A 19,356-nucleotide genomic window follows, 5' to 3' on the forward strand; every position below is an offset into this window, starting at 1 on the left:
GGACATTCTTGAGTTATCGAGGTGGGCTCTACCCTCTCTTTTCTATACCCTATCTCTTAGAATGTGTCAGGCGCAGTTGGAGGAGGAGAAAGAGGCACTGCAGACACGTTGTGAGGAACTGAGGGCAACCCAGCAGCAGAAGCAGGCAGAGATGGTGTCTCAGCTGCAGGATCAGCAACAGGTGGCCCAGTACTGGAAGGACCGGTGGCAGCAGGCCGCTGTGGAGCTGAAGACCAAACAGGGGGAGCTGGAAGAGGTACATAAGAAACATTCGGACACCATGAACAAGGTATGGAATCTGCTGATAGGCAAACATTTCTACAGCCTGTACCCCATCTAGGGCTCTGAACAAAGGCTGAGTCGTTCCAATCATTTGCTAGCAGCGTAGCGAGTCCAGTGATTCCACTAGTCCATATATGAAGATAAGTGACTGCGTCGGAGCGAAAGCTAATACAATGTGCTGTGTTTCTAGTTATTATCTTGCCCCAGGTAAAAGTACTTCACAGAAATGTATTTATTGCCCATTTTTAAACCAAAAGGTTTCCGGGGGTGCTGGAGGCATTGGAATATTCTAAAATATGTGACGAGCTCAACATCCTATATTTTATCGCTAAATATATTTTCAGGGCGTGGTTGAGAAGGGGCAAAGTGCTGAGTTGCCTTGGGGGAATCAAATGATAATCTCTCAGTATTCAAGATATCCATTCCTATTGCATTAGCTGTAATCAAGATTGTATTCACAGGTTATTAATTATTATGGAATTCTAGGGCTTTCAATTCCAGAACTGTACCAGCTGTGGATGTGGTAGATGTTATAGTCGTAACAGCTGTTGTATATTTTATGAGGTTATATACCACAAGAACTTAACGATTTGTTTTTATGAATATTCGTATTGTGTATGTTTGTATCCTGCTGCTTTTGCCCAAGCCGAAATAAAGTTTTAAAGATCATCTTGGTCCAATAATCCTAAATCATTCTGGACCATGTGCTCTTGACAAATCAACCAGAACATTGAAGATTACACATTGTAGATAGTTTTAGGACCAGAGCTTGAAATTGGACTCACACCTTTGGACACCCTGTATGCCCATGCTATAGGTTTACAAACTTCTGAAAGTGCATAATTTACCCCAAACATGTATTTTAAATTTGGAGTAATTTAGCAATGTAACAGTGGGTAGCAGCGTGAACTAGTTGTTGGCAGTGACAGGCAGTTAAAACCTGGCAGTCGTCTGGTGTTCATTTTACATTGAGTTGTTGTCCCAGTTTATTTCCAAGCGGATGAGTGCTGTCACAGATTGCCGCAATAATCTGCAGCCAAAGGAGAAGGTTCTCACCAGTATTTATTATGAATAAAGTTTGGCTTCCCATGAGGATTGTGATATGCATGCTGTTCCTGGTACCCTGGTCTATACTCCACCTTCCCTTAGGCTCCATCCACCATAGACAAGGCGTCCCTGTTCCTCAACACAACATTCCTCAACAAGAATCTATCGCTGGCTAACCTCTAGTGCCTGTCCCTATTCTGTTCTAAGGGAGGGCGGCCTAAAGTCCTTAGCCATCTTTATCTCTCACCCTCATTGGATTTTCTACCAGGACCCTCAGGCAAGGTTGCTTGTGATATTTCAAACAGAAGCATTTCTCAACTTCTCTGTTCCCTCTCATACCATCTCTCACACCTTCTCCTCCCATTGTCTCTCCTATCCCTCGTGTTGTCTCTATTCTCCTCTCCCTTCAATCTTACTACTATTCTTCTCCCTCACCCCCTCCCTCTCTCTCTGTCTCACTCCTCCTCCTTCCTCCGCTATTACCTTCTCCTACTCCCTCACTTCTCCATGAGTTCTCCTCCACATCGATGCGCTCACTCTCTCTTCTGCCTTCTCCTCCCTCTCTTTCTCTCCCTCTCCACTTCTGCCCCTGATGCTACTCCCCTCCATCGTCCTATTACTGCTGTCTTCTGTCCACCACCCTTTGGTCTCCCTCTCCCTCTTTCCCTCTCTTACCTCACTTGCTGCAGTTTCCAAGCAAGACGGGAATAGTTTGTTCTCGCTGGGAAGCCTTTCCCCACTGTGCAAGTCTGTCAACGTTTGTTTTCCTTCTGCTGTGGTGCTGGCTAGAAGTCTCTGTGCGATCAATTGATGATTGTTAGTGGTGAGCGTTGCCCCGGGTTCCATTTTCTCAAAGACTTTCGGTCCAGATTCTTTCTACAGCCGCCCAGGGTCTTCTGGGATGGGTGGTTCTAATTGGAAAAAAGAGGCCTGGACAGAAAGGATGCTACAAGGCATTGTGGTCGAGAAAATGATACCAATACCTTTACAGCACAACATACTCTCGGTGAAGCCAGGCACTACCCCCCAACGCCACCAACTCGCTCACCCCATCTCTGGGGTAGGCTCTGCTCTGGCAACTGCCCTGGTAGGCTGCCTAACTCAGGTTGGCAGGGGACCTGTCTCCCGTTTGACAAGGTCAAGACCCTGAACCTATCACAGTGCACAGTTCACACAAGGCACACTTCACACAACACAACGTCCCCAAACAGAAATCTTGTTGGAAGCTACAGCAGATTCAGAAAGGTTTGAATAGACATTAACAGTAAAGCTCTCCCCACTCACCTTCTTGTGGCCACGCATGAAGAGAAAGAGGTGACTTATTGAACGGGTAAGACAGATCCCTACTCACACCCCGGTAGCCATTTTGCTTTTCGTAGGCGCCTCAACACACACTGTTTAAAACGGGTGTGTCACTTCCGTGCGTCACTTCCGCTGTACTTCAAAGGCACAGTGATGAAACTGGAAAATGAATATCGACGGCTGTTTGCCAAGTGTCTGTTGCTTGGTGGCCATAATCAAATGATTTTTCTTTTTTTTAATGGCCCACAAAATGCGAGGCTCCATTAGCATCCAGATCCCTTAGTCATCCTTACTCGTCATTGCGAAGTCAAAATTCCAGACTCATAATATTTCATGGTGCCTATGGCACAGGCAATAATGCTTAATTATGACATGGAAGTAATTACTGACTTCTAAACCAGTTAGAATGCTCATTACACAGTTGGTAATCTTGGTTATTGACCTCATGGCAAACGTTCTGACTTCAGAAGCAGTCTAACAGCTGATATTGCACACACAACCTTTTTCTATGTTACCACAACATGTTAAAAGACTTATATATCTCGGGGGGAGCCATTACCGCTTCAGCTAATACCCATCACAGCTGATTGCCTGAGGCCAAGCAGGCCTTATCTGTGATAATGACCCCTCCATTGGTATGTGAAGCTTAATGAAGCTATCCTTTGGATTTCGAGGAGATCTGAGTAGGAATTGAGTCGTATGGGGTGCATTAAACATTTTGCCCACTAATCCTACATTTTGAAGATATGGTACAAGTGAATCTAGGCAGATAAGGCTTTGGAAAGGCTGTCCCTCAAGAGGAAGGCTGGTTCATCTGGGTGCAGCAGATGCGTTGTGGTCTCCCGCACTGATGCAGGTGGCTTTACTGTGCTCGCTGGATATGTGGTTTATTGTGCTCTTGATCCAGCTCCTTCCCTTGCATGCAAAATGCAGGGCTCAAATGTAAGCACATTTTACAGCAAACTAATGTGTGTTAAATTATAACAGTGATGTCTCCTGGTCTGTGATCTCCGTCCCTCTATTTTTATGCAGGGCTTGGACTCAAAGGGGCTGGAAGCCGAGCTGGAGTCCCTTCGAAGAGAGGCGAAGGCCAACCAGTAAGAGATTGTTCCACTGATCCAGGAACTGTGCATACTCTTGTGGGGATTCTTCTTGCGCACTATGTTTTATTTAATACTGAACCGTGCAGGGTAGTGTCTCCCTTTTTCTTAAAGAATGGCCTTTATTTGAAGTTTGGATTCAGACAGTAGGGCCAGTGCTGAGTTTACCCAGGCACTAAGTAACATCCATTCTTGTGAAGAAGGGGCATCTCACATTTCCTTCATAGATTATCTGAGAACTGCGAATGTGTAGAGAGTCATTGTAATATTGAATCTTGGGAGATTCTGCCCATAAATGGTATGGCGGGTTCATATGGTGACAGAGAGCTGGATGCCTCCACATAGACAGACAAAGAAAAGTTGAGAGACAGAAACTTTTGTATAGAAAGCAGAAAGCATCAACACACTGTACTGCTCATATACTCCTTTAAATGTGTAGAACTTGAATATAGTAAGAAGCTGTAGAATGCATACGATTTCTCAAATCTAGTACTTGTAACCTCTATGAACAACTCCACCAAGGAAGTTGGTACAGTGCAGAAGTCTCCCTCTTATGATCATTCTCAGTACCTTCTTGCATTGTGGATAGCTGATCTAACAGAAGTGTTTGCCTTCCTTCATGTCGCTCTCAAACAGTAGACACTGGGGCCTCTCGCACGATCTGTCTACTCAGAAGGATCCGACACGCTAATATCCGAGGAGCAGTCTATGCGCAACTTAATATACAACATGATTTTAGACTTAGTTTCTCTAAGGCTTTTGGTAGCTGAACTCCATGGGATGCTGACAAGGATGTATCTTGTCTTTGATCACTGTCTTCTTGAATTGTGTCTTGCGGTAGGACCAAGATGAAGGAGCTAGAGAAACAGAAAGAAGAGTTGGAGCCTGAAGTCAGGAAGCTGAAGGTGCCATATTTTATGTTTCTAATGTTGCCATGTTGAAACATGTGTCCACCAAAGGTTTTCTATGCATGCCACTGCTTAGCATCATCAGAGCACTCCTCCGAAACCTCCTTGCATCTAGTTTATGAAATTCCTTGAGGGTCCTAAAGCCTCTTTAGAATCCACTTCTTCTTGCTTTCCTGAAGCATCCATATTGGGCCACAATTCCCCTCCTGAATGCATGACAGGTGGATGTAGAATTACAGATGTTGGGGGAAGGGAGAAGTAAGTGGGATATCGAAGGCACCGTAGCATAACAAAGGCAGTAGTGCTGAAACCAGTGATCTTACTACTGGAATTCTAGTGCCAGCATTTTCACATAGAACCGCGGCATCACACCGCTGCAGTGAGCTTGGACGGAGTGCTCTGATCTTTGTTAGTATTTGGTTTAAATGAATGGACAATTGATTGGACAAACTTCTAATCCTTTTGAAAACTAGGACTCCTTTTCAAATGGGGAGAACGTCTTTTCTGACTTGACTTTTATATTTTATATTCATTTATCTTTCGCCACCACTTCCTAAGGCATTAGAAGATGTGGCTGTAGAACTTGAACCCCTTTGGTTGCCACATGGTCAGGCCTCTGCATAAGTCTCATCGTTCACTCGTACTGTCTTTGTTTAATAGAAGATGATGGGTGGCTCTTCCCTGCAGCGTGAGCTGGAGAACTGCAAACACGAACTGGAGCTGGAGAGGGGTCGCGTTGTTGCCCTGCAGTACCAGGTCCAGATGCTGCAATCAAGAACCTCAGGCAACGATGCCCTCCCACGTCAGGTGAGTCCCACAATCAACATACCAGAAAAGTGGTGTTGGAGCGATTAGTTTAATTCCAGTTGGACGCAAACATGCACCCAACCTTGCAACATTCACCCTATCACTTAATTGCATGGAGGTATTGCTATGTGTAACATTACTGTACTAGGGGGTGTGGCAATGCATTTGATTATTGAGGGCAATAGCTTGCTAGGAGGTTTAGCTAGTAGGCAGTGTTTGTATCAGAGCCACTCATTAAGGAGTGTTATTATGACTTTCTTAAAAGCAGTGGTAACTGAATGTATGAAGGGCTTGGAAAATGTAAGTGTTCAGATATAGCTGGGCCAGTGCTAGGATGTATGCCTCTCTCTCTCCCTTTCATTCTTTCTATCTCTCTCTCCCTCTATTACCCCCATCTCAGCTCTAGCCACTCCCCCCCTTCCTCCCTATGATCTCTCTTCCTACTATGTAATTTACTCCCTAATCTCTCTCCCTCACCCTTCCTTCCCCATCCCCCTCCCCTTCTCCTCCTTCTCACATGCAAATTGTTCTACATACTGTTTTTTGGTCTAATTCATGTATATTGTTTGCTTCTACTGTTCTATGTTTTCTGTATTCGTGTTGTTAAACTGTAAAGAGCCTTGGAGTAAGGCGCTATATAAATAAAAAATAAATACAATGTGCCGCCACACGCAAAATGACATTTTAGGGTCCTCCTCTCTTTCAATTGGGCCTGATTTTATGTTTTTAAGCAAAAATAGCACTCTACACCCCCAGTGCCCTTCTGTTGGTGGCAGTCGTGTACAATTGCCTGATTGTAGAACCAGCTCTAGGGTAAGGCAAGTACTCAGAGAAAAACTGACTACCATTATGTGCTCCCAGAGTGGAGGGAAATGCCTGGCCCATCTGAGTGGAAAATGGAAGGTAATCTGCAAAACTGTACATTATTTATTCAGGACAATGCCTTAAGGGTGAGCTGGCCCTGGTCTGTTTCCCATGCCCCTACAATGTCAATTCCTATAAAACTTGATAGCTGGTTATTGTTAAAATGGGTTTCCAAAATCGACCCCAGAGTTGGATTATGGGATGTCAACATATTTTTGTGAACATGGAGCACTAAAGAATAGCCAAAACCCAGTCAAGCTAAGTTAACAGAACGGCAAAGCTTACACTCAGGAGGGCTGTGAGAGTGGTCTTGGGCTACAATGAGTGCACACAGAACAACACCAAATATTCCAGTTAGACAGGTACGTACAAAAATATACAATGATTTATTAGGCCTTTAACATACACACTAAGCAAGTAAAATGCCAAGGCAAATATTGCCACACATCTACTATGAAACGGATATATACATTAATCCTTGGGAGAAGAAAGCAAGCATTTGATTCAATAACCAGTGAAACACAGGTTAAGTAGTCAGATGCATGAAATTCAGTAAAGACCCTTTAGAATAACCACAGAACAGTTTCCCTAACACTTTCAGCCGTAAGATGGTATGGGGCCTTGTGCCCTAAGGTCATCAGTTCCAAAGTTATACATTACTGGTAGATTTACTAAGAGCTTGGATAATGACAATGATACAAACTTAGAAAAGGTAGGTAAGGTTCATTTATGTAAACTCACTTAATCCGAGACACTAGGATAGGCTTAGGAAGGGATCCTTGACAAGGCCTCCACTGACCAAAGTGACAGACACACAAAGACAGACATAGAAAGATTGAGAGACAGAGATATAGAGACTTCTGTGAAGAGAGCAGGAAGCATCAGCACAGGAAAGAGTGATTTAGGGACAGGACGTTGCACCCATGTAGCCCTTTCGAGAACGGAGGAACAGAGGGGCAAGAGAATAGGTATGTTAACTTAACCCCTAGACATAGATTTCTCCAGAGACCACTGTTGAGGTTCTGCAATCTGTTGGGGACACAGTTGTAAGGTGAAACCTGAGCTGTCCGCATAAGCTGCAGAACCCCACAGACACATAAGGGCGTGTCACACTCAACTGAGTTAATTTACTGCTGAGCCCAGAACACTCCTGAGGGAAAGGAAAAGTGGGTAAAATAAAATATCAGACTCCAGACTTCAACTGTGGTGGGAATCTGCAGGGGCGAGAGAGAAAAGCAACATTAAGGGTTAGTACAAAGTACGCTCGAACTTCCCCCTTTCCTCCCCTAATTCCCATCAGACATTGTGCGCTCAGTACTTGAGATCCCTCTGCTTGTCCCCAGAAGACATTTGAAATCAGAGTGTGTGCCATTGAGCTTCTTGAACTTTTTACTGAAAAAAGGCTAATAAAACTGCTAACCTTGTCTCTCCTATTTTTGCTCAGTTTTCTGAAGAGTAGCAACTTGACTCAAAAAGGAACTATCATTTTTTTACAAGGCATTCAGCTATGGACTGAAAACAACAGTACTTTTGAATTTGCCAGTTCTTGTGCTGTAGTTGGTGAAATCTAGTTTGTGGTAAAAATTGTGTAGACAACCTTGCTTGTCACTGTGCTACCCACGCTATGGATTCTGTGTCAAAATGTTTCCAGGATCAAAGAGACAATCGCTGTGCTGGCCATGACTAATTTACTCAGGAACAATCTCTGCGCTCCCCGCACTAAGATCAAATGCCTTCTTCTTCCTTTACAACTCTTAAGGAAGAAAAGGCACAGTGGGCCTCATTAAGATTATGGATGTAGCCATGCCGCTTTTAGCGGCATGGCTACCCCGTTACCGGGTCCGGGTTCCGGGAATGAGGAATTACCGAGCCATTCTGACCTTGGAGGGCCCAGTAATTCTCTTTCCCGGGACCCAGACCCGGTACATCCCCATTCCCACTTGAGCCCCCAAGGGGCTCAATGGGAATGGAAAGGATGCTAACAACGGGCCTGTTAATTACGGACCCGTTGTTAGCATCCTGGTCTGCTAGCAGGTCCCGCTAAGTATGCCTGGTTTTACCAGACGTCCTTTGCAGGACCCGCGAGCAGACCTCGTAATGAGGCGGTAGGGGGTTAACGGCGCCGGCAGCTCTACTGGCGCCATTAACACTCTACCTCCTTCCTCGTAATGAGGCCCAGTGTGCGCATACTGTGCACACAAAAACTCATGCAATATTGAAACAACCTGATGCGGCCTGGTTACCGGGATAACGAAACACTGAATTACGTTCAGCACCAGGTCCTTTCCTCTAACACGCTCGCTCGCAGGGGGAAAAAAAGAAAGAGAATTAAAATCACTGACGCATTAAGCCACGTCGCAATATAAGCCTCTCTGCTGAAGTAACCTTTCTATTTAAAACATTTATCAATTTAGGAAATCATGCCAAAAACCTACTCCTGTCTTTTCTGTGCAAAATTAAACATTACAAGAATTCAAAAGGTAATACTGAATCAATCATCAAAATAAGTTTATTCGGATAAAATACATAAAACATTGTACAAATTAAAATAGCAGCCACATTCCAAAAACCAATTTTCTTTGCAATTAAAACAATTACATCATAGTTAAAATTATGCAATAGCTAAAACATTCCTATTCATACCATCAGCACCAAACCCTGCCCCGCAAAGCGTTTCCTCGCACCCCACGCCCTCCACAGATACTGTAAAAGTGCCCAAGCAACTAAACCTGGCTCTGCCTTTAATAAAAAAGTTAGAGCCGGCTCACATTGAGTACATTTCTCGCCTCTCAATATCGAGAGAATCGTTTGCCTTCTCATTTCCCTGTAATGCAGGCAGAGCAGTGCAAAGTGCACATGATTTTCAATAGCGAAACCACAGCAAGGGCATTCTACATCCTGCCCATGATCTTGCCATTTTGCTGTGTTGGCTCTTAAGAGCAGCAGCTCAAAATAGGCTCCACCCACCGCCCAGCGATGTATTGGGCTGTTGCTATGAGGCAGGTTTGGTTGTAAGGAGTTCAACCTGGTCTCCACTGCATGTTTGCGGTTTGAGGCAAGGGAAAACCCCATAGTTTCCCGTACATCCTGGATGGGGGCACAACAACTCCTCTTATAGGCAATCCTCTCCCTTTGACTCAGCAGAATACTTAGTTGGTACAGACGAGGGGCATTTAGTTGGGTCACATATTGAGAGACACACTTTAGCCATGGCATCCTTCTCCAGACATTGCTGCACCTCAGGGCCTGGATAATTCCTTGTGTTACGGATGCTCTTGGTTTTGCTCCCAGTTCTGTATGCACCGCAAAACCTGAGCCAAGCACGGTAAACTCAATAGTCACTTAAGAAACTTATTTTCCAGGCTCTGTAGTGAGGAGACATTTTCGTGGCCCCAGAGTGAGGCCCCATAGTTAGTTGCTGACGTAGTTTTGTGCATTATACACTTTCATAGCCAAATCTAGTGGTTTACCTTGGCATACTTGCATAAAGCAATGTACCCCACACCTCTCCACCTGCGCAATGAGGAGACACTAATCTCCATGTCAAGCCCTTCAGATGGCAGCGCAACCTTCTCTGCTGCGCAATACGGAAACACGACTCACACTGACTTTAAACATCCATCTCCAGAGTTATGCAGCGCGCTCCGTGCCAGATTAGTGTTTTAATGTAAGCGCGACACACTGCCAAAAGAGTCTCCCAAAAGCATTGGTTCAAATTGACATGAGGCAAATTCTCGTTAATGGAACGTAACCCCCTTCAATAAAGTTATTGCAGTCCACAGAAATGCTGTGCTGCCTTCCCTGAGGTGTGTTTCCTTCTATGGAGTGGTGTACACTTGTTTAAGCATAACATTAGTTCATAAAAAATGCTGCTCACCCCCATGCGTTCTGAAATTTCCCACAAAGTTCCTGCAACCTGTTGCTTCACTTTCCAGCCAAATCTTTATCGAAATATTCACTGCCTTCAGCCTACTAAAGGGAAGTTTAATGAAACACGACCATACTTCATGATATTTACTACGAAAGCCAGTTTAGAATGTTGACTGACCTTCTTCACAAGAGTCCCAACCAATCATCATTCAGCAGTGTTCCTACCATGATGGGTTGGGAAGGATTCAAATTCCTGAATAGGTGTAGTCAAGGAACCTTCAAAATGAAGAAACATCCTATTTTACAGAATCCCAAAAGAATTGTAATAGAAATGAAACCCTCCTAGGAGAATGTCTCCAGCTCTGTGCATTAACTCGGCCATTCTATGAGACTTGACAGGATACAAAGTATCCTAACCGCAATTCAATTCATCTATTCTTTTATATACAGGAGGAACAATGCTCTTTTGGTCACAAAAGAACGTACAATCGATTTGACGGGAAGCAGTGAGCTTCTTGTAATGGGATGAGTTTGAGGGACATTCTGGCCAGCTTTTGGAGGGGAGTAAATGAAACAGTCACGGGTACAATACATAAGTGGACATACATAGATTATCGACAACGAACATTGGACATGGTAGGTGGTACAGCCAGTTGTGCTTGGGATGTGACCATGATGGGTGAAGTGCTAGAGTGGAGGCAGAGGAAGTGAGGGACAGAGGCAGTTTAGAGGCGAGGGAAAAATGTTAGTTAGCAGGCAGATGAAATGCCACTTTTAGTGTGATGTGTGCAATTGTAACAATGCAAGGAATTCACTAAGAGAGACATAGGCCCTCGTTATAAGTGTGCCGGTCTGGAAAAAAATGGCAGAAAAATGCTGGTAATTCTGGTATTTTTCCCGGATCGGTACACTTCAAGTTTGCTAGTAGGGGTCATGGATCTCCTGGGAGACCTGCAGGGACGTCATTTGGGAGTCGCCAGGGGTCGCAACTGCGACCTCTGTGGTGTCCCTTGCGACCTCTGTGGTGTCCCTTGCGACCTCTACTAAAAAAAAAAATACCTTTTTTTTTTTTTATTTTATTTTTTTTTTTAAGTTATGCAAGCTCCTGGGCTGTGGCTCTTTACTTCTGGGGTGGCTGGCTTTCTTGTTCAGGCCCCTTAAAAAAAAAGACTTGAGGCACTTGTTCTTATTTTTCTTCTAACACTTTCAGCACTGACCCCAAATAAGAAAGAATAGGAATACCAAATAATGTGTCTTTCTGGAATTCTATACAGTAATTGCTGGCCTCATTAAATGTTTATTTCAGGCACACTTCAGGGGGTGAGTCACTGATTTAGTCTGTTCTTAAACGCCTCACTAAGCCTAAGCCGTTCATCCTTCTGAGGTCGATAAATGAGTACCAACACAGGTTGGGTGATATTGGGTGTATATTTTTTCTATATAAAGCGCTTAATGATGTGTTATTATATAGCACTTACGCTTATCATTTGGTCATGGACGTCTGCTTGCATGCACAGTCATTTGGTAATACGGGCCAATAAACACTGAACTTAATGATACATATGGCGATCCATTCTTGTATGAATGTACATCATATAGTGATATCATAACTATATTTTTCATAGTGTACAATGCTATGTGATGCCACTTCCTGTTTTGTCAACGGGTGAAATGTCGTGTTCCATCGCTACCCGCTATATCACTTTGGGGCGGGGTCTAATGACATCACTTCCTGTGATGTCATCAGAGGGTCAAGGGTCGGGTGATGTCACTTCCGCTACCCCTGGCATTTTGGTGAAATGACGTCCCTGGAGACCTGACCTGCAGGGAGTTCAAGCCCATAACGGAAAATTAATGCCTGAATCTCTGGCACTGTTAATGACGGGGCAGGTGATTCCTGCCCTCCCATCCCATGGAGTCCTACTGGACTCTATGAGAGTGGGAACTTACCGGCACGCAGCCTCCCGTAATATCCCAGTAATACCGGGATATCGGGTGGCGGGGACAGTAAGGCAAGGTTGCCGGTATCCCGACGAAATTACCGGCGGGATACAGGCAAACATATCATAAGGGCCATAGTCCCTTAGTACTGATAGTCTTATGGACCCATAGGACTGAGCAAAAAGAAAAGGGAAAAAAGCAGATGACTTTACTTACCTCCAAAAGTCAACCCAGGAGTCAAAACAAAGCAAAAAGAAAGTTTGTATGAGGAAAACAGCAAAAAGATCATCTTTCCTAGCAGTTATTCTCTTGCCCTTCCATCTAGTCCACCTTCCGTTCCTCCTAGGTGTACACTCTCTTTCCCCTAATACTCCATTCTGGCTCTATTCGCTGTCTTCTGGTTTTCAGCCTGATTTGGTGTCCTCTCGATTCCCTCTTCCTCCCATAATCCTTGCCTAGTCACGCCTGGATTTCTCTGTTCTCGTTTTCTTGCCTTTGTGCTGGCAGGCCCGCACTCTTCGCCATGTCCTCATGATATTGGGATTGGACTCTGCTCACATCCGCGTAGCATCTGTTATCGCCTCTCATCCTGCTCCACTACAATGGTTTGGACTTGGTGCCTATAGGTCAGACTCCTCCTATGACCTGCCACTGAACCCACAGACCAATCGTCAACCACAGTCAATCACTAAGGTTTCACACTTCCTTAGGTCTTTCACAGGTACTCACGGGTCCTAATCACTAAACTGGGGATCCATCTCTCTCTTGAACATTCTAGCCAATCATTTTTCTTTTCCTTCCAGACTGAGATTTGGCGCACTGGATTAGCTACCGCCTTATCTTTCCTTTTACCAATGGATCAAATAACACTGGCTTCCTCTTGAACTTTAGGGGACTGGAGAGGTCTGCGGGGGCCGTCATCGTGGACTCACTGGAATATCTGTTAGCACCTCAACATAGAACTCCAGAAAAACCAGCACAGATCTAAACTTTGTGTGGGCACTTGGTGTTAGAGAGCTGGTGGTACGGGACCCAGGAAAGAATACTGCTAGATAGAACGCAAACGCCCTGTAGATGAGAGGACTAGTCACCCAAGGTAAAAGTCTTTACTTGACTACCCTGAGACCTTTCTATTGCATAGTCTTGACTTTTATGTTGACCATTTGGTCCTGTACCAAAATGAACACTATAAACCGCACTCTTGAGCCCAGTCATTTGTGCGTCCCACAGCAGCCTCCTTGAAAATCCCCACAAGGAAACTATTGTATTTGATCTCATCGACCCCCTCCCAGTTTGGGATAATTATGGATAAACTGTGGTTTACCCTCCATCGCTGCACTGTGGACTGGCTGCATTGATCTATGGCGCTTACTCTGGCCTTTTGTAACACGTTCTGCACACCTATTCGACCTGTTCTCGATCTTGAACTGACAGGTGTCTGCTCTCCTATACCTTGTGTTCCGGACCACTGTGATGGGCAGAAACCACAGTATTGTCAGGAGTATGCTGATGTCTTCAACAACAAAAAAGCGCAAAAGTCACTGAACAACTGCCAATCAACAGAGAATATGCCAGTAACATTGATTTTATCCCTGAGACCAAGGTGCCATGTGGTTCATGAAACAGCAAAGCACACACCTCAAAGATTACCTGAGTATTTCCCTACTGAATGGATTCATATGGAGCTCACATTCACCTGCAACCTCACCATTGATTTTCATTTAGAATTAAAAGACAAGGAACTCAGACTATGCATTAATATGGGGCTGTTAACGGTATTGCAATGGAAAAGTTGCCCTCTACCCTTCATCTCTGTCTTTATAAAAGAGGTGTGATCTGCTAATGTCTATACCAAGCCGGATATAGGCGGAGGATATAATTGCATGTGTATGAGGCAAGGGAAGGAATAGAGGTCCCTTTTTCAAATGTAGCATGGGTTATGCACATATTTATTCATGCCTAGCAAATGGTCTGGCCACCTTTGAGCATTTTATCAATGATGTATTTCATGAACTTTTACTGGTATACATGATAGTTTACTTCTATGATATACTCATTGGATCTCTAAATATAAAAATCAGTGTCGCAACGGTACTGCGAGATGATCTTTATACTAAACTTTAAAAGAGCCTTTTCCACGTGGCTACTATGCAGTACCTGGGGTTCAACTTACCCCAAAAGAGGTGTAGATGGATGACAAAAGAGTCCCGAGGATATTTCACTGGCTCACACCTAAGAATCAGGAAGCTCTTCTGGGATTTTCTCATTTTTAAAAGTGTTTTCACCTGTATAGTGGCTCATTTCAATGACTAACCAAGGCACGAGCATTTCAGTGGTCAAACAACGCTCATCAGACTTTCAAGGCCCAGAAAAAGATATTTACTATGGCCCATGTCGAGGAGCACGCAACCCCTCTTTGTCATACTTCCAGGATGCCAAAGCTTTTCTAGATTCTGTTGGGGCTATCTTGTCTCAGCGATCCCCAACAACAAGCATTTTATGTCCAGTTGTCTTCTGTCAGGAATATGGCTTGTTTCCCCGGATTCCTCCGGACCGGAATCAATAGAACCCTGCTCCCCTTCCTCCTCACCTGATTCTTCGGATGCAGGCTCCTGTCTTCGCCCCTTTCTTCTGGAAGTTTTCTTTTTTGAGAAGAGAAATGGTCTTCTACAATAGGAAGCCACCCTGTCTCCCTGATGTGACAGGGATACAAGGGACCTCCTGTTGGAGAAACCGACTGAGAGGAAAAAAGCACGGCTCAAAAAAACCTCTCAATAGATGTTCTTATCGGCAGGCAGACTTTCGGTGACCAGTGGATGAGGTAGGTATGGCGAAAGCAGAATGGAGAAAATACACTTCCAGCACTCGAATAGAAGATGAGCACACTGGAGTACCCACAACGTGGAAGCACTCCAGAAGGCTAAGAACACTACGGAAAGAGAACAGAGTAAGAAGAAAACGGCTACAAGGACGGGTCTGAGAAATGAGGAAAGGAAAGAAAGAAGGCAAATCGGAAAGAGCCAATAAGGCAAAACTGGAGCAGGGAGAAACGGAGGGGAAGTCAAAGGCACAGCGGAAAACCCGTCAGACGCCAAAGGCACCAAACGGAAGCTCAAGAGGGGAGAGAAAGAAACAAGGAAGGACAGGCCGGCAGAGCCGGCTACGGTGAGAAAAGTTTACAGAAAAGACTACGAGCGCAACAAACGCAGGTTCGGCGCGGTAAGCAAGAAAGTTGCAACGCGCCGATCAAAACAAAGAGGAGGAGCTAAATACGGAAACAGGACAAAGGGAAAGAAAGGCTAGAACGCCTATGCCGGAAATAGAGAAACTGAAAATGGAACATTCTAATGGCGCTGACGTCGCCATTGATCTCCGAGTCGCCAGGGAATGCCCTTCGAGAACGGCGACATGACAGTATGCCCCCTCTTGAGGGGGACCCCTCCCGGTTTTCCTGGGTGTAAACGATGAAATCTCTGCACCAGACGGGGAGCATGAACATGCCTCACCGGCTCCCAAGAATCCTCGAGATGTGAGTATCCTTTCCAATGTATAAGATACTCCAGCCTTGTACCGTGAATGGATTCCACCTCATATTCTTCTGGAAATGTATTGGTGGGAGTGAAAACCGGGGGTAAAGGGCGCTGATGATCATCCTCCCGATACTCCTTAAGCAATGAAGAGTGAAATGCAGGATGAATTCTCTTCATATGGTTGGGTAACTGTAGTCTGAATGCCACAGGATTTTTTCTATCCAGAATGGTAAATGGTCCCAAATAACGGGGGGATAGTTTGGAAGTATGCAACCATCGGGGAAGGTATTTCGTGGATAACCAAACTTGGGACCCCTTTTTCCAGGGAGGTGATGGCAAACGTCGGCTATTACTAAAAGAACTATAGCGAAGTCTGCTAGCCTGTAGACCTTCCAAAGCCATCTGGTGGGCTTCTGACAAGCGAGTAAGTAAAGCCTCAACCGAAGGAGTATTACTTGGAGGGATAGGTAGAGACGGCAAAAATCTGGGGTGGAACCCACAGCTGCAGTAGAATGGACTGGGTTTGGTGGCACTGTGGAAAGAATTGTTATAAGCAAATTCTGCTGTGGGCAGTAAGTCCACCCAGTTGTCTTGTTGACCATTGACGAAACAGCAGAGGTATTGTTCCAATGAAGCGTTTATCCGCTCCGTCTGGCCGTTGGTTTGCAGATGAAAACCTGAAGACATTGCTCTTTCGACCCCCAGAATCTTAAAAAGATCTCTCCAGAATCGAGATGCATATTGAGTGCCTCTGTCTGAAATGATCTTGCCGGTATCCCATGAAGACGGAATATCTCCTTGGCGAATATCAAAGCCATCTCAGAAGCTGATGGAAGGCCAGCCAAGGGATTGAAATGTGCCAATTTGGTAAAGCTGTCTACTGTTACCATTATGCAAGAACACCCATTCGACGGAGGTAATTCGACAATAAAGTCTGTAGAGATTACTTCCCATGGTTTTCCAGGAGGTCGATCTTGATGCACATATCCCACAGGCTTATGGGTGCTGTATTTTGACCTGCAGCAGGTCGGGCATGTAGAGACATATTCTTTTACTTCCTTTTCCATGTTGGGCCACCAAAAATGGCGTTTAAGGAGCTCCAGAGTGTTCCTGACCCCTCTATGTCCTGCCACTGGATTGTCATGACACCATTTAGTGCTTGTTCTCTAAATCTGGCTTCTGGGAGGAATAACCGTTGCTTGAGTCGAAAGTGAAAGAAAGGCTAGAAAGCCTATGCCGGAAATAGAGAAACTGAAAATGGAACATTCTAATGGTGCCGATGTCGCCATTGATCTCCGAGTCGCCAGGGAATGCCCCTCGAGAACGGCGACATGACACCTTCATGATCAGCAAGCCTACTACCTATGAACTCAACTACACGGTCATTAAGAAGAATCGCTTAAAGATCCGTGCCACCATTCTTGAATGGGCCCACTATTTCCAAACAGTACACCATTGGTTAAAGGTACACATCAACCAAAGCAATCTCCTGTCCCTTACTAATATTAAATTCGCAAAACAGTACACTGGCATCAGTTCTGTTCTGCATGCATCAGGGTTGTCACTTTAAGACTTGGGCCCTCCAATGCCAAAGAAGATGCATTGTCCCACAGGCGCAATCAGGAACTTCCAGACCTTGTTGCATTACATCCAATCCTCCTAATAGAATGATTTGGCAGCACACAAACCTGCTGGCATGTACCTGTGAATGGATGCATTTGCACCTTATAGCAGAACAGTATGCTCCATTAGTAGGCCTACATGGATTACTGTGTCGAGAAGCCTACCTATTTCTGCCAGATACAGAATCTCAAACCAAGGCTCCAAAATGGTTACCTGGACCCCTGTTACTTAGCAGGACATCCAGGCCAACAGAAGACCCTTGCCTTGCTGCAGCGTTGGTGATGGTGACCCTGCGTGAACCAGGACAGCAAACACTACATAAACATCTATGTGCTATGAAACCAGAGCAAAACATCATTGGGGCCCCTGCATGATGCTTTTAGTTAATGCTTGTTCCCTGAAGGTCCCTTGGAGAGTATAGCCATAGTTTTCAAAGGGAACCTTCCACAGGATCAGGTAACACCCCTTTAGTGCAGTTGATTCCTTCAACAACATGGTCCACGTTATTCCCTGTGTAGGACTGCCCACAGCAACTCAGCAAACCTCACCTTTTCATTGCATGTATTCCAGAGCTTCGGTATGCAATCTGTCCTCATAGCCGATAAAGGAGCACAATTCACCTCTCGCTATTGGAAGGTGTACACTACACTGCTCGGAATTGCTTTTCACTTCTCTTTCAGATACCACCCCCAAACCTATGGGCAAACCTAATAGGTATACCAAACCTAGAACAATACCTCTGCTGTTTCTTCCTGCAAAACCAAAAGACATGGAATTTTCTACCAAACTCTGTGCAATCTGTTTCCAGTGATAAGGTTCATTGTCCCCTGTTGTTTCTCAATTTATTTACTCTGTATGGAAAACACCCACATATGCTTCTTGTCATCATAGCCACCATCAATTATTGCTGTTGGTCAAAATTGTAGTGGATCAGCACGTGAGCCCTTTTTGAAAATTGCTGGTATATATGCACTTGACCAGGATTCAGGAAACATACCAGTGGAAATGATATTGTTGAATAAAACCACTAATATCGAGGCCCAGGTTTCTGGATGCCCCTTAAATAGGATATTGGACAGATTTTTGGGTCCACTGGCTCTCGAGGAGCTAATCCTATTGATAGCTACTAAAATGTGTTCCTTACTTATGGTCATCACCCAAGAATCATTGGTTGTGGCCAGGTAGGAAGGTTCTTCAAGTTCCTCATCAGAGGGATTGCCAAAGACTATTGCAAAATGTGGGACCCATTGATGTTCGCAACTGAGGAGATTCTATGTTCAGGTTGTGAGCGTGTAAGGTCATTCATTAAATGCCAAAAGGACCGAACATCTTTATTTCTGTGGATCGAGATAATTTTTTCTGCATCTCTATGATACCATGAATTAAGATTAATCTTAGCACAGTTCTTATATGCTTGTTTAGCCCTCTTTATCTGCTGTATTTTATGGTTGCAGGAAAGAGTCATATAATTCCTTATGCTTTTAATCTTTAGGCGGAGCGCGTTCTTTTGACTAACCACTATGGTATCATACACATGGCAGTGCTTCTTGTATGAGCCACCAGTCCGAACATGTTTATCCAAACTGGCAGACAGTAGCTCCCCCAAGAATCAACCATCGTTTTCCACGATAAAGGTTGAATATTGCCAATGTGATTAATTAATTGATAGACAAGCTGAAGCAGTTTCATTAACCCTACGTATAGAAGTCCCGTTCCAGGTAACTTGTGTTCCAGCAGGATTAACTCTAACATTAGGGTATTTCTTGATATGTGCGTCTGTTTGAAAAGGAGCAGGGAAAATGAAGACAGTAGATATATAACTGTCATCGCTGAAGTCATTAGGTGTGACTAATACATGGCTACATCTCTCAAATAAACCAAAACGTACAAAAATATAATCAATTATAGAATTCGAGGAGCCATTTGACCAAGTCCACTTCGCAGGAACATCCCTTCCGATAAAACCATTTAGCATAGATAAAGCAAGGCCCTCAAACATCCTCATCCAAATTTGTCCATGCCGTTTGTTCCCCAAACTCACGGTGGGAAGAGCAATTTCACCATGAGCCTGGAGACAAGCAC

The 19,356-nt window shown here is 44.6% G+C and overlaps 1 protein-coding gene across 3 annotated transcripts in view; it reads left to right on the forward strand.

Moving 5' to 3' along the window:
• Nucleotides 1-19,356, forward strand: part of LOC138504113 (myosin heavy chain, cardiac muscle isoform-like) — a 610,907-nt gene that overhangs the window by 350,811 nt on the left and 240,740 nt on the right. For all 3 annotated transcript variants that reach the window (XM_069624333.1, XM_069624332.1, XM_069624334.1), the window contains exons 12-15: nt 61-289; nt 3,664-3,728; nt 4,573-4,636; nt 5,300-5,446. In XM_069624333.1, coding sequence (XP_069480434.1) covers nt 61-289; nt 3,664-3,728; nt 4,573-4,636; nt 5,300-5,446 — 505 coding nt within the window. The remainder of the gene's footprint in view (nt 1-60; nt 290-3,663; nt 3,729-4,572; nt 4,637-5,299; nt 5,447-19,356) is intronic.

This window comes from Ambystoma mexicanum, chromosome 11 (genome assembly GCF_040938575.1).
Source record: "Ambystoma mexicanum isolate Mex_15411 chromosome 11, UKY_AmexF1_1, whole genome shotgun sequence".
Classification (NCBI taxonomy): domain Eukaryota; kingdom Metazoa; phylum Chordata; class Amphibia; order Caudata; family Ambystomatidae; genus Ambystoma; species Ambystoma mexicanum.